Source organism: Chinchilla lanigera, unplaced genomic scaffold (genome assembly GCF_000276665.1).
Source record: "Chinchilla lanigera isolate Chin_1 unplaced genomic scaffold, ChiLan1.0 scaffold00036, whole genome shotgun sequence".
Lineage (NCBI taxonomy): Eukaryota > Metazoa > Chordata > Mammalia > Rodentia > Chinchillidae > Chinchilla > Chinchilla lanigera.
Genome location: NW_004955437.1, coordinates 2,807,851 through 2,823,051, shown reverse-complemented (window position 1 = coordinate 2,823,051; position 15,201 = coordinate 2,807,851). Strand labels below are relative to the sequence as shown.

Genomic DNA, 15,201 nt, shown 5'->3' with positions numbered 1-15,201 from the left:
TTCTATCCTAAGCTGGCTTTGGTAGCACATGCATGTAATTCCAACACTGAGGAAGCTGATGTTGGAGGATCCTGAAGAAGTCAAGGCCAGCCTGGGCTACACAGCAGCAAGGCCTGGTCTCAAGAAACAAAACCAAAAGAAAAAATAAAAGAAAAACCCAAATCTATCCTTCAGGTGTCCTGGGTGAAAATCACACATGGTATTAGCTTACCAGTTTTGAAATTAAATGTACTAAACTAAGAGATGTGGGAGAAAGGAAGACTTCAAAGCAAGCACTTGCTCTGAAGGACAGTATGATCATTTAAAAAGTCCAATGAACACAGAAAGGGATTCAGACAAGACTATTGTGAGTTTGTGGCCAGCCCAGGCTATGCAAAGAAGACCCTCTCTCAAAAAAACACAAAGTTCAACACAATTAACTTATTTCTCTCACATATATGAGGCAAAAATGAAAACAAAAGAAACTGAAGTTCATTTATATTTGACTTTTGGAAGAATCACAAAAAGCTGGGCATTGTGGCACATACTTTATAATCCCAGCACTCTGGAAGGCTGAGGTATGAAGTTCCAAAGTTCAAGCCCAGACCAGGGAATTTAGTGATACTTGGTTTCAAAATATGAAGTCTGGAGATATAATTCAGCACAAAGACCTAGAATTCAATACCCAGTACTGGGGGGGGCTGTTTATAAAGTCTAATCTGACATAATCCTTTCCCAATTAATTGAGTGCTGTGGCCCAGCCCATTCCATTTTCACCAGTGGAGGTCACATTACCCAAGCTAACCTACTCATGCTGAAAGTTGCAATTTTTCAAATTTTTGCAGGAAATTCATGGTACCTAGAAAAAGTCAGCCAGGCGTGGCGGCGCAGGCCTGTAATCCCAGCACTCGGGAGGCTGAGGCAGAAGGATCGTTGCAAGTTCGAGACCAGCCTGGGCTACAAAGTGAGCTCAAGGCCAGCCTGAGCTGCATATCAAAACCCTGCCTCAAAAAAGACCAAAAAAAAAAAAAAAAAACCAAAAAACAAGGAAAAAAAATTTAAAGAGAAAAAATTTATTATGTTCCACTGTTATTGGCATTCCAAAAATGGAACACTAGGCATAAAAGGATTAATCACTGGTAATTCATGGAGATCAGATCCAAAAAGATGACCCTGAGTGGAGATTTACAAAGGACTATCTATACAGTACTGAACAAAGGCTCTGCTCTCTTAGGGATTATATCTCAAGAAGGGTTTTTCCAATCTAAAAACTACTCCCCACATCCTATGTAGAAGGATAGCTTGTAAAAACTAAAGCAGGAGAAGCTAAGCCACTGGCTCAGCAACAGACTCAACGTCAATATAAACACAGACATCACAAGGTCGGTCCCAGGATTTGTCTGCTCCTCTCCTCCAAGAGTCCTCTGTTAAAAGTAAAAACATTTATTCCAGCTAGGAGTGGCAGTGAACACCCATAGTCCCAGCACTTCGAGGCTGAGGCAAGCAGATTGTAAATTCAAGGCCAGCCTGGACTAATATGTGAGACCTTTAAATCAACCAACCAAAAAACCCCCAAAGCATTTATACAGCTGTACATAGAGGTGCACACCTTTAACCCCAGCTACTGTAGGAGCTGAGAGGCAAGACGACTTCAAGTTTGAGGCTACCTCTGGCAACTTAGCAAGACCCTGTCTCAAAATAAGTACATTTTTTAAAAGCTGGAGATGTAGCTCAGTGTTGCAGCACCCTGAATTCAGTTCCTAGCACTGTTAAAAAAGAGGATAGGGGAGATTACATCATAATTTATTTTTTCAAGTACAATGGGACAATGTCTGACACTTTCCCTTTGGCAGAAAGGGAATAAATGAAGTAATTAAAAGTATTTCAGGGGCAATTTTGCCCTTCACCTCAGAACCTACAGACTTTTTCTTACAGCACCAGGAACTGAATCCAGGGAGTATTGAGCTGCATCCCCAGCCCTTTAAAAAAATTTATTTTTAGACTGAGTCTCAGCTGCCCATGCTGGGCTCAAACAGCCTCCCAAGCAGTTGGGATTACAAGCCTGTGCCACCACACCTGGCTCCTTGAAGTCATTCTGGCAGGGGTCACAGGCAGGGCCTGGTCACTAGTGGGTTGATACCAGAGGTGCCGATAAACATTTAAGATGCAGAGGGCAGCCCACCACAACAAATAATGGCACAGCCCTGATGTAGGTAGTGCTAAGGTGGAGGTGCAAACTACACAGGAGTATGGTAGGCGGGCGATGGGCAACTGAAGGCCAGGTAGGATGCCCATTCATTAAATGTCTTTCTGCTTCATTTAAGTTTTCACAATAGATTTTTCTTTTAAAATCATCTTGTGAAGTCTGCATCAGCCTGCCAACTGAGTGCAGTGAATTTTTAAGAAGTCAGGCCTCAAAATGCCAGGATGATTTGAATTAAAAATGCAACTTCTGCCAGTGCCTTGGACCCAGTCAGCCAGAACAACAGAATGTAGCACATACAACAGGGTTCCAAAATACATCCCCTCTATTTGGTTACATGAGTTAGTTTCTTTTTGTGTTTTTTTTTTTTTTAGTTTAGTTTTTCTCCGGTATCGGGAACCGAACTCACGACCTTGCACTTGCCAGGCAGGCGCTTTTGCCGCTGAGCTAAATCCCCAGCCCCGAGTTAGTTTCTTTTTGACTAATCCTCCGTCAGAGCTACACGTAAGAAATCTATGTAGAGGTTCTCAAACCCATTTCCACATTTTCCTATTACAGCAGGGAAACAATTCTAAAAACTGCAGATCATTATTTGTATGCGTGCTACAAATCTGGTTCACATTAACAGAAAAGTATCAGGCAACTCCGTTCTTCTGCGTCCCACCTCCCAATCTAACCAACACCTGATCGCTCTGACGGCTTTATCCTCAATAATTAATACTAATGTATTCCTGTATTCCTGGGAAACCAGTGACCTTCCACTTCTTTTATTCAACACGGCAAATACCCCTATTTATCATTCAGTATGAGCTGCTTCTGTGAAAAACAACAGAGACAGGGACGTGAAAGAATGGGACCATTCTCTCACACGAGAACAAGAGACCGAAACATACTTGTTTTGTCAATCAGGCTCTGAGCTTGCTCTTCCATCCATTTCTGGTAGTAGTCTTTCACATTCTCTTTATGTTTCCTACCACTGCAGTGTGTCTTTCTCACAGACGGCTGTAAAACAAAAAATATTTTATCAGACACAGAAACTACAAAGTTTATAAAGCTTCACCTTTATATAGGTATGCCTGGCTAGCTTTGGCTGAATGGTAAACATAATCCTGCAACACACTATGGTTAATTTATTTTCTAGACAAGGAGTCAACAGCTGTGTTACAAAGAAAAAAAAAATCTATTTATATATAAAGACTTGCTTTAAAACATAGCTGAGCGGAAAAACATGTAGTTGATAACCAGTAAACCAGGATATGTTTGTTTGTTTTTGTTTTTCTTCCGGTACCAGGAATGAAACTCACAACCTTGCACTTACCAGGCAGGCGCTGTGCCACTGAGCTAAACCCCCAGCCCCTAAACCAGGACATGGAAGCCAGATATCTTCACATGTTCTTCATGGTTATCTACCTCCCTAATGGTATACATGCCTACTGCTTCTGCAGTAGATACAACTAATATTAATACAATCAGCCATGGTGGTGTACTCCTGTAATCCCAGCACTTGGGAGGCTGAGGCAGGAGAACTGCCATGAGTTTCAGGCCAGCCTGGGCTACACAGTGAGTTCAAGGCAGCCTGGAATTTATATTGAGACTCAGACTAAAAAAAAAAAAAAAAAAGTTAATTTAGTGGAGATTGTCTTTTCTAGTCTATTTCAAAATATGGCTCACCTACCAAATCTCTGCTTATATTAATACAAACAATAATACTGTAACCATTCACCAATCCAATTATTTAAATACAAGATGACCAAAAATTGCATTTTTTAGTTTTTACAAGAGAACAGGAAATACAGAAACAATTTAATTAAATTTATTCAATAGTTTTTCTGTGTACAGTGTATCTTAACATTAAATATACAATGCAACATTACAATCCCGACAGTAGTATCTAGTCTCTTTCTTCTTTTTTTTCTTTTTGTTTTTGAGATAGGTCTCGCTATGCACTTCAGGCTCGCCTTGAACTCACTTTGTAGCCAAGGCTGGCCTCAAACTCACAGCAATCCTCCTGCCTCAGCCTCCCGGGTGCTGAGATTACAGGTGTGAGCCACCACACCTGGCTTCTAGTCTCTTTCTGAATTCTTTTTGTAGTATTGTCTTTCTTTGAACAATATACTTTACAATGGCATGTTGGCCTTTCCTTTTTTCTCTGGGTGTTATAATTTCAATAAAATGTCTACTCACTGAACGTAATGGTGAAAAAATACATAAATAAACAAACAAACAAACAAACGTAATAGTGAAGGCCCGGTTGGCCTTTTGCTAGCCTGTATTTTTCAATTATTTGGTCTATTAGATCTAATCAACTGTAAATGACTATTTTAATCCCCTTGTTTGCACAAATAACAAATGAGTTCCATACTGTTTGGTTCAGAAGGTGCATAAATATTTTATAATAATATCTTTTCCCTGCTTTTGAATACAGAATGGCTTGTGAGATGTCGGTCAACTCTGTCAACACCAGCCATAGAATTATTATAATCACTGACCACTACTGGAATTTTTTTGTTTTGTTCTTTCAAGTTCTATCATTTCTGTATTATGAATAGGGGACAGTAAGGACGCATCTTTTTTGTCTTCCCACTTCATAACAGACTGTTCTTCTCTGATATGCCAACAGTTCTCCCTTTTTCAGGTTTTTCTTTTGCAGATCTTTGGCACTTCCTTTCTATTCAGTCTCAGTGTCCCAAACGTGTCCATTTTAGAGCCAGGCATGGTGGCGTACGCCTGTATTCCCAGCACTCGGGAGGCTGAGGCAAGAGGATTATTGTGAGTTCAAGACCAGCCTGGGCTACAAAGTGAGTTCAAGGCCAGCCTGAACTACATAGTGAGACCTTGTCTCAAAAAGACAAAAAACAAACAAACAAACAAAGTATCCATTTTGAGTTTTTCTTTTTTTGGGGGGGGCGGACCAAGAATCACGCAGTTCTAGAGAAGTATAAAAATTATATCTAATGTATTTACATTAAGGTTTTATAAGTTATGGCACAAAACTATAGGTTATTTTTCACAAATAAAATAAGCATGAATTAGCAAAAGAAAACAACCAGAACTTATTACTAGATCTCAGTAGAAACAAACATCAAAGGTGAATACAATATTCTAAATTAAAAGTATGCAAAAAATATCGATATAAAACAAGACATACAAGTGTATCTCATGCAAACAAGAATCGACTAGTTGAAAGGACACCTGCCCAAGCAATGCTTGGGATAGTCAGAACATAAACAAATATGCTGCCTGAGTGACACAGGGGGTAAACTGTTCCGTGGTTAAACCAAACAACAAAATCATGCTTATGAACCCGTCATTTCAGCAGCCGGAGGTGGTAAAACACTTGCTTTGCATGTACAAGGTCCTGAGTTCAATCCCCAGCACTGGGGAGAAGAAAAAAGAACCCTTAGTTCAAAACAAATTTTTCCCCCCCAAATTTATAGTATTTAATGGTTTTATACAATTCAAAGTCCAGTGCAGGGGGCTGAGGATTTAGCTCAGCAGCACAGCGCCTGCCTGGCAAACATAAGGTTGTGAGTTCGATTCCTGGCACCAGAAAAAACAAAACAAAACAAAACAAAAGAGCAAAGTCCAGTGCAGGAAGATGCTACAAATCACCAAAGAAATTTTTTCAAGGTATCATTTTAGAATGACAGTATTATAAGAGTTCCCAACACTTTTCACAAAGAAATTTTATTATTTTCCAAATGCTGGCAGTAGCAAGATTTGCAGGTACATGAAAATACGTCCAAAAGACTGAAAAGCATAGCCTCCACACCAACAATTTTAAGAAAATTATGACTACAGATTTTTACCTACAGGGAATTAGGAACAATAAAAGATTGCCGACCTATACTACACGCAAGGGCTAACTAGTATATATTAATTTATTAGATGGGTCTCCTCTAGGACAATCTATAAAAATATTCAAAACTATTATTTCTTCATGAGGAACCACCTTACATGTTCCTCAAATTTGTTAATGCTGAACTACTATATCTGACCATGTATTAGGAAGGTGGTTTTTTTCTTTTTGGGTGGGGTGTCATGTTGGCAATTAAGCCCAGGGCCTTATACATGCTACACAAGCGCTGTATATAGCGCTATATTCCTGCCCCAGAAAGAAGTTTAAATGAAGTGGCAATAGACAAATTATCAACTAGGTTCTTCCAGCTACTGTTCAAGATGATTAAGTTTTCTGATTTAACCAGTTCCTGCAGAAGCAGTAAACTACAGAACTGCAATTTTCAAGGTTTGGTTTCACAGATACCAAAAGGTCTCTGAGACCTCTTTAGCGGTTGTACAACAAGCATTTTCATAATAAAGCTAAGGTATTCCTTTTCCAATGTATCGACAATGACAATGCCAGACTCTTGGTACTTTCATATGAACCAAGAAAGTGATGCCCTAATATATTACAGATCACTGTACATTTCAATGTCATGTATTCTCCTTTATGAAGCAATAAAGTATTAAATTTACTATATTTCAACCCTTGAGTTTGTTCTTTTAATACTTTAGTACAAAAAAAAAGGAAAGATGGACAAAGCACTTCTGCATGCTAAATATGGTGCTATTCAAGAAATGCAGGCATGTAATTTTTCTAGTTGTTATGTTATCTGAATGACTAGGAAACAAGCTGGATATATGAAGTGAGCCTGTAACTTCAAAGAAAACAATTGTTAACATTTGTTCCCAGTGATAAAATTTGAGCTTTCAAGCAAAAAATTAGAATTTTAGAAAACCTTATTTTTCCAACATTAAGTCTGACAGCTTCTTAATTAGATTTTGACTTCAAGAAATGTCAATTTGAAATAGTATATATTAAAATGTGTCCACACTGAAAGACCTGCATAACATAGGGAACCAATCCAAATCACAAGTCATATTACAAAATGCACAGTAAGATTCAAAGTCCAGTATAGTGCATTGAGTTTTCATGTAATACTGTAAAGTAGTATTTAAAAGATTAATGGAGGTACTCTTATAGACAGCTAAGTTGGATAGATTACAGGTAGTCAGACAGGGAAAGTCACTTGAAAGAAATCAGTGCAGAGGATGAGAACCCATTACAAATGTGGTTGGAGGTGCATTCACTGATGGCCAAGCCTCAAGACGGAATGACCTGGCCTACGTACATGCCTCCCTGAGGGATAAGCAATATACTATAACTGCTATCACCTGGTCCAATAAAGTCTAGATAGACATCAGTCACCAAGGGGGGTGACTAGGACCTCCTAACTCATCTCTTTCAAAAAAAGTCCTTGTTCTTTCCATGCACACTTGCTACATGACCTGCTTCTCCACTGTATCAACATTACCTTAGTGGCTATACTCATGATCTTACTGGTTGATCAGTTTTGTCCCATGCTGTACCTGCCTTATGATTCTGCTCTATAAGACTTCCTTTGAGAAATGGACTCACTGCCAACCCACTCAGGCCCCTCCTGTCTCTCAGGAGCTCTTCCTCCTTCAGTAAAATTTCCTCCTCTTAACCTCTGTTGTTCCTTACAATTCGTTCTTTGATTTTGAGGAACAGGAACTCAGAGTCTCGGACATCTGGCAGGTTGGGAGTTTTAATATTTCCCTTATATCATTTCTCTATATCACTCCCACCTTCTTTAGCTATATAGCCATTTACGCTGTACTTTCTTCACATAACTGGAACAACATAATGCAACTGTTTTAATGTAGAAAAAGATAAAAATTCAGCTAACTTTCATTAAGTCAGACATTCAAGGGGTTCACAAGGATCCTAAAACAATGCCCTTGTTCATATTGAACTTAAAAAAATAACTTTCATTTTTAAAATATTATGTTACATGTACAATGCTTGTTATTTTAAAATGAGTGAAGTGTTTTTTTTTTTGTTTTAATTTCAAAAACAGACAACATAACCTAATTTTTAAATAATTTTTTAGGCCGGGCATGGTGGTACATGCCTGTAAACCTAGCACTCAGGAGGCTGAGGCAGGAGGACTGTTGTGAGTTGGAGACCAGCCTGATCTACAAAGTGAGTCTAAGGCCAGCTTGAACTGCATAGCAAGACCCTGTCTGAAAAAGACCAAAAAAAAAAATTTTTTTTAGTGTGCATTTTTGTTTGTTTGTTATTTTTTTGAGACAAGAGTCTCACTATGTAGTCCAGACTGGCCTTGAATTCATGGCAATCCTCCTGCCTCAGCTTCTCAAGTACTGGGATTAGAGGTGTGTGCCACCACACCCGGCTTAAGTAATTTTTTAGTGTGAAAAGACCCTGAGACCAAAAAGTTTACTAACTATTGTAAGAGAATTCTAGAGTTGGACTGATTAGGTTTACCTGCTAGCTCTATACAAATTACTGGTTTTGTAACATCCAGTTTTTCACATATACTCTGCCTCAGTTTCCTCCTCAATGAAATGAAGGTAACAGAAGTGCTAACCTCATAGAATAACTGAACATGGAACAAAGTGATTCCTGGAAAGCACTTGAAACATAACCTGATACAATGATATACTCAATCTTAGTTGTTATTATTTTTTAGTTCAGTGCGATTACAGGTTTGTACCACCACACCTATCTGGCTCTTCGGAGCTTTTAATCAAATCCAAGCACCCTGTTCCAACTCAAGGCACTTTTTTCCATTTCAGTCAAATACTTGAGCTTCAAGGGCAGACTCCTGGAATGTTCGCTGCTATAATTTGTTTTTCATTCTTCATACTTGATAAAAGTTTATTATTTTGGGTCTCCAAGTAAAAGTACTGACTGCTTGACAATTCTTTTTTGTTGTTGTTGTTACCGGGAATCGAACTCGGAACCTTGTGCTTGCCAGGCGGGCGCTGGGCCACTGAGCTATATCGCCGGTCCATGTGTGAACTTTTTCGAGCTTTATGGGGCGTGCTACTTTGAAGTAATAAAGAAGTAGTAGATAAAAAAAGAAAAAAACTAGCACACTGAAAGAAATCTGCACTGAAATTGTTACTAAAATTTAATTATTATACACAAGGCTTTTTTAAAACTATGAAGACACTGGGACACTGAGGCAGGTGGACTGCGGGGAGGTCGAGGCCGGCCTAGATTACAAAGTATGACCCTGTCTTAATAAAAAAAATAAAATAAAATGATAGCTACTTACGGAGTCATGGGTGAGGTACGTATCGCAGTAGTCACAATAAAACCTGAAAAGAGGTGCAAGACAATGTAAGACGTCAAGCAGTGAACAAACGTCCATCCACGGAAGTGCTGTCCACTGAAGCCGAGAAAACAAAACTTCACGCTTCGAAGGGGTCACGCCAAACGTTCTCCCAAAGCCCAGGCTGTTTTCGTCGCCCTCAATATGCGCGGCCGACCGCCACGCTCCGAAAGGGCTGTCCAGAGCGCCCGACCGCCCACCCGCCCGCGCCCCCAGACCCCCGCTTTTCCCTCCAGGGTTCAAGAACCAGAACCCGCTCCACGCCCGCTCCTGGGCTACCACTACCGACCGCCACCTCCCTCAGATCTCAAGAGGACCACTCACTTAGGCATGTTGCTCTGCAGCCCGTTGGCGGCTCCGTCGCGCGCCGCCCGGAAATGACGCAAACATCAAGCGCTGATGCCACGGAAGCTGTGAAAGAAGCGCGACGACTTCACTAAGCCTCGCCCCCAGAACCAAGTGAGGGGGCGAGGCTTCGCGCGCTCTTTTTCCTCTATGGGAGGGAAGCGGGTACGAGTCCCTACGAGGTTCAATCCGCGCTCACTTAATCTTGATGGTTGACACTTCCGGAAGTGCGATGTTCCTTGTTAATATGCCCGGCGCTTCTGTAAATGCTAAAGTAGTGAGGGGTGGGGTCACTGGACAAAACAGGAAAAAATTATTTCCTCATAGACTTGACAAGAAGTAGGATAAAACAGATAAAATCAAGCCAGACGCGTTGTCACATGGCTGTAATCCCAGCACTTGAGGAGGCTGGAACAGGGGAAACGAAACTTTAACCGCCCCTCTGGCCAATTGCGACTTCGTGAGATCCTCTCTAAAAATAAAAAAGTTATAAAAAAAATTTTCTTAAAAGATCTGGCTGGGCGTGGTGGCGCACACCTGTAATCCCCACACTCGGGAGGCTGAGGCAGGAGGATCGTTGCGAGTTCGAAACCAGCCTGGGCCACAAAGTGAGCTCAAGGCCAGCCTGAATTGCATAGCGAGACCCTGTCTCGAAAAGACAGATAAATGAATAAATAAATAAATAAAATCTGGAGATGCAGTTCAGAGCGAAGGCCCTGGGTTCAACCCTATTGACAAAACAAAAGTAAAACAAATAAAAAAATAGATAAAAATCAATGGCTCAGTTGGAATAAAGTGCCGATGAAAGATTGACAGGGTGGACCTTCAACTTCAAAGAAGTGAAAGGAAGCCTGCTGGGAAAAGGACAGTTGAGAAACGATAAATTTCTTAGTGTGGTAAAACCAAGTGCAAGCCACTTTACAGATCATTTCTTTTATGAGTATCGTTAACACCAGGAGGTAGTAGACCTGTTTCTCTGCTTCCTAGAGGGACTGTGGGTAACTTATTTAACTCAACTCCTGTTCCCTCGTCTGAAAATCACGGGTAATAATTCTTATTTGTGGGGTTTAAGGAAGAGTAAATGTGAACATGTTTGTCGTGTTTAGAGCAATGCTTATACATACTAAGCCCTTCCACAAAAGGTAGTCATTGCATAGAAAAAAATGAATCAGTTTCTTCTGCCCCTGGAACCTGTACTAGCAACAAGGCCAAACTTCCAGCCTGGTCTGTCAAAAGTTCAGAATGGCTTGCTTCCCTCTCACGGAAATAAAGGTTGAGAACTGAGGAAGAGTTTTTTATTCTTCTATGCATACTCCGATGATGGGGTTGCACTAATAATAATAATAATACCTACTTTATTTCAATGTTCACTATGTCCTCAGTGCATTAAGTGCATTAATTCATTAAATTCACTCAACAACCCCACTTATTCACATTTCAGATGAGGAAACACCTTTAACAAATTGAGTAGAACAAAGACTAGTTCCTGGCCCAAAGGCAACAATGAAGTTACCAAGCTCTTAGCCCTGTAATACTGTTGCAGAACCAGAACCAAACTGAATGGAAAAAGGCTCTGCATCAAAGAGAAGCCAATCAACTTTATTATGCCTGTAGGCTGATGGGGATCACTCCCAAAGCATCACCTCAGAGCTGGTTTCCGAATTGGCTTATATATGTTTTGCAAGCAAGAAGTACAGGTGCTTGAAAGCGTGGTAAATTTCTATTGATTAGTGTCGGTCATCTCTCATTGATGGGCAGAAAGTCCTTGAAACAAGTTAGTAAAACAGGACATTTGTGGCCAGAAAATACAGGGTGTGTAGCTAAGCATGGTCAGACTGAGCTAGGTCAGGCTATCTAGTTTGCCCCTGGGCGTAGCCAGTCAAGGCTGACTGAGTCTAACTGTTGAGTTATGTGGTGGGCTAGATAATCGCATTTTCTCCTAACATGGTATCAGACTAGTTGACTTTTTAAATTTTCCATCACTTTCCCCCCTTTTTCTGGTTAGAATGAAGATTCATCTTCTTCTGAAGGGCAGAGGTGATAAACTGGGCAGTGCATGAGAGCGTCAGGCAGTGCATAGCCTCAACACACTCAGAAAGAAATTGGGTCAGAAGACAGACCATGCAAGGGTCTAGTAGGAGAATCAGCATGGGTGTCATTAGGGGTCCTTATAGGGCCCCAGTCCATGTGGGGAAGAACTCTAAGGAGCCCCACCAGGAGGATTCAGCCCGTATTCCTTGGGCCTGCTTGCTGTTCAAGGTGTTTTCGGAGCTCTCGGGAGTTTTCTCTGACTATGCCAGACTTGTTTGTATACTAGCAGCATTCCTCTTAAGAAGAGGCAAGTGCCCCTTGTCCAGCAGTTAAGAGAGCTAAGGCCCTTCTGTCTTGTGGGACAACCATCTCATCAGTTTATAGGATAGGCTACAGCAGTGATGGTGAAACTTTAAGAGACCCAGTGCCGGAACTGCAAAAAACCCATTTATCGCAAAATGCCCAAACTGCAATGAAACATGAACACTGAGGTTTTAGTTTAGAAAGAACAACTCACACATTAACCCTGTTTGTCTTAAAAGAAAAACACAATAACACGTGTGCCACAGGTTGCCCCCACTGAGCCAGAGAAACCTCGGCAGGAACTTCAGAAGGCGGGATGTTACATAGGACAACTCGCCTCCTTGCTTTACCAAGTCAACAAAAGAAGGGCCAGGATATATAGCTCAGCGGCACAAGCGCCTGCCTGGCAAGAGCAAGGTCCCGAGCTTGATTCCCGGTAACGAAAAACAAAAAGAAAAGATGTTGTAGATTTAAAATGTTTTTAAGAGCATGAACACTACCTGTAGTGTATGGTCTAGAGTTAGATTCTAGTTTGTACAGAACAGCTTTAAAAGCCATTTTGGAGAAAATGCCTAGGCCTTACAGTTACATTTCAAGAAACCCACCTTTGCCGGAGTATCCAAGTTGATCCTCGTCGGGAGGATGGATTCACCGATTATGTTGTTAGTTTTTCCTGACTTCCCTCTGTGTTATTCTGACCTGTTTGCCTTCCTGTCCATCCTATCCTCCCCTTTTCCCTGCTCTTTACAGACCGGCTCTGGAAGGCTGATGCCTGAGGCTACAGGGCCTGCATTTCTGTGCTCTTGGCTTCTGGGATGCTGACCTCCATCAATGGGAGGCATTTTCTGGAGACTGGAGGGATCTAGGAAAAAGCCAGACTACCCCATACTCCCTCTACACCCTCAAGACAAGGTGGCCAGCCCTGCCGCACACCTCGATAGCAGGCTGTCCCTTCTGGCCTAACTGGCTCCAACTGGGAGATGGTCCAGGCCCTGGGCTCTGCTAACAGTGTCCTGCAGCATGAAGACAGCTGCAGCTTCTTGCCAGTGCTAATCTCTGAGCTACTTCATATTCTCTGCTTGGCTTTTTATCTCTTCTGACACTTAAAGAAAACAATTATCTGTGTTAAATTCCCTCTGCATTAAATACTTAAAGTGCTTTATTTGTTCTGGGTTGAACCCTGATTCACAAATACACTGAGAGTTTTACCTGGCCTCCAAGTTCGAAGGGGCATCTTCCCTGTGCCCCGCCCCTGAGCCCCATTATCTTGTAAAGCAGTGCTTTTCACATTTGTTCCCACCCCTATCAACTGAAAATGCTCATTTGTTACCCTCAAGGTCAAAATCGCAAGAGTCCACCAGAGCTCGGAATGCTCTTCAGCTCCAATGTGGCGTCTGTAAAACTCAGCAGTGTTTGCCATCTATTCCAGAATACATTTATATTTTCAGTTTTACTTAAGGTCTTTCACATTTAAAAATGCATTTTCTTTATTTCTGAATAGGCAATAAATAAAACGGGAGCAAAGTTAGAAAAGCACAGGAGGATAGATTCCCCTGCTGTGCCCCTATCACCAAGTCTCCTCTGTATCTTTCCAGAGATAGATTATGCATGGGCAAAGAAGGTTTCCTGGCTCTGTTCCACAGATACAGGCTCTCACTGGGTAGGTGTGCCTCAATTTATTAGCCAGTCCTTTATTGTGAACACTTAAATTGTAGCCAGAAATGGCGGCACACACCTGTAATCCTAGCTGTCTGGAGGCTGAGGCAGGAGGATCTCTTCCAGTTTGAGGCCAGCCTGGACTGCATAGTGAGTTCTAGGCCCACTAGAACTACACAGTGAGACCCTATCTCAAAAAACCAAAACTAGATTTTAAATAAAAACTAAATTGTTTCCTGTCTCTTGCTATTACAATGATGCTACAGTTACAGTACATAATTAATTCACATGCGACATAGGATAAAGTTCTAGAAATGGAATCACTGGGTTGAAGACTTTGCATCTGTAATTTTTTTTTTTTGTCTTTTTGAGACAAGGTCTTGCTGTGCAGTTCATACTGGCCTTGAGCTCACTTTGTAGCCTAGGACGGTCTCGAACTTGCAACGATCCTCCTGCCTCAGCCTCCCAAGTGCTGGGATTACAGGCATGTACCACTACACTAGGCTGCATTTGTAATTTTGAAAAATGCTGCCAACCTGCCCTCCAAGCTGCCAACCTGCAGCTGTATTTGCAAGTATTTTCTCATTTTTTCAATTTGACAAGATAAAAATGGAATTATATTATAATTTTAAATTATTTCTCTCATGAATAAAGCCAAGCATATTTTCATGTGTCTAAAGACTTAAGGAATCAGCCATCTATGTAAACTGCCTTTCCTATCATTTTCCCTTTGTTAATGATACCATTAGGCCTGGCACGGTGACGCATGCCTGTAATCCCAGCAAGTGGGAGGCTGAGACAGGAGGATTGACGTGAGTTTGAAGCCAGTCTGGGCTACAGAGTGAAGTTCAAGGCCAGCCTAAACTACATAGCAAGACTCTGTCTCAAAAACAACAACAACAACAAAAAAAGTAATTATTCTGTTATCTCTCCTTATTGATCTATAAACCTCCTTATATATTAAGGAAATTAAGCCTTTGTTATATGAGTTACAAAATTTTTTCCATTTGTTACTTGTCTTTGGTTATATCTTGGGTAGTTTTTTATGATAAAAATTGTAATGCTGGGCATAGCGGCATATATACTTGTAATCCCAGGTACTCAGAAGGCTGAGGCAGGAGGATTACAAGTTTGAGGCCAACCTGGATAACTTAGTGAGATTGTCTCAAAAAATAAAAATACCCAGTACTGAAAAAAAATTCATTTGTACATTGATCAAATTTATCAATCTTTTCTTTTACAACTTCTGGGTTTTATATCATATGTAGCAAGGCCTTCACCTCTCTGAGTTTTTTTCACATTCTCTTGCATTTTTGACTTCTAGTTCATTTTTTATGTTTGTATCTCTTACCTATCTGGAATTCATTTAATTAAATTCTTTTGATTTTTTTGAGACAGGGGTCTTGCTATGGAGTCCAGGCTGGCCTCAACTGGTATCTATTTTAAAGTGTGAAATAGATATCTAATCTATTCATGAATAGCAACCCAGTTGTCCAGGCACTAGTTTTTGAGTTAAAAAAA

General features: G+C 40.8%; 1 protein-coding gene across 2 annotated transcripts in view; it reads right to left on the bottom strand.

Annotated features, from left to right (window-relative positions):
* Positions 1-15,201, bottom strand: part of Snrpc (small nuclear ribonucleoprotein polypeptide C) — a 60,621-nt gene that overhangs the window by 7,820 nt on the left and 37,600 nt on the right. For both annotated transcript variants that reach the window (XM_013516970.1, XM_013516971.1), the window contains 3 exons: positions 9,670-9,756; positions 9,289-9,331; positions 3,076-3,184 (listed from right to left, as the gene is read on the bottom strand). In XM_013516970.1, the coding sequence (XP_013372424.1) occupies positions 3,076-3,184; positions 9,289-9,331; positions 9,670-9,677 (160 nt within the window). In that variant the 5' untranslated portion in view covers positions 9,678-9,756. Of the gene's footprint in view, positions 1-3,075; positions 3,185-9,288; positions 9,332-9,669; positions 9,757-15,201 lie in introns of those variants that run through there.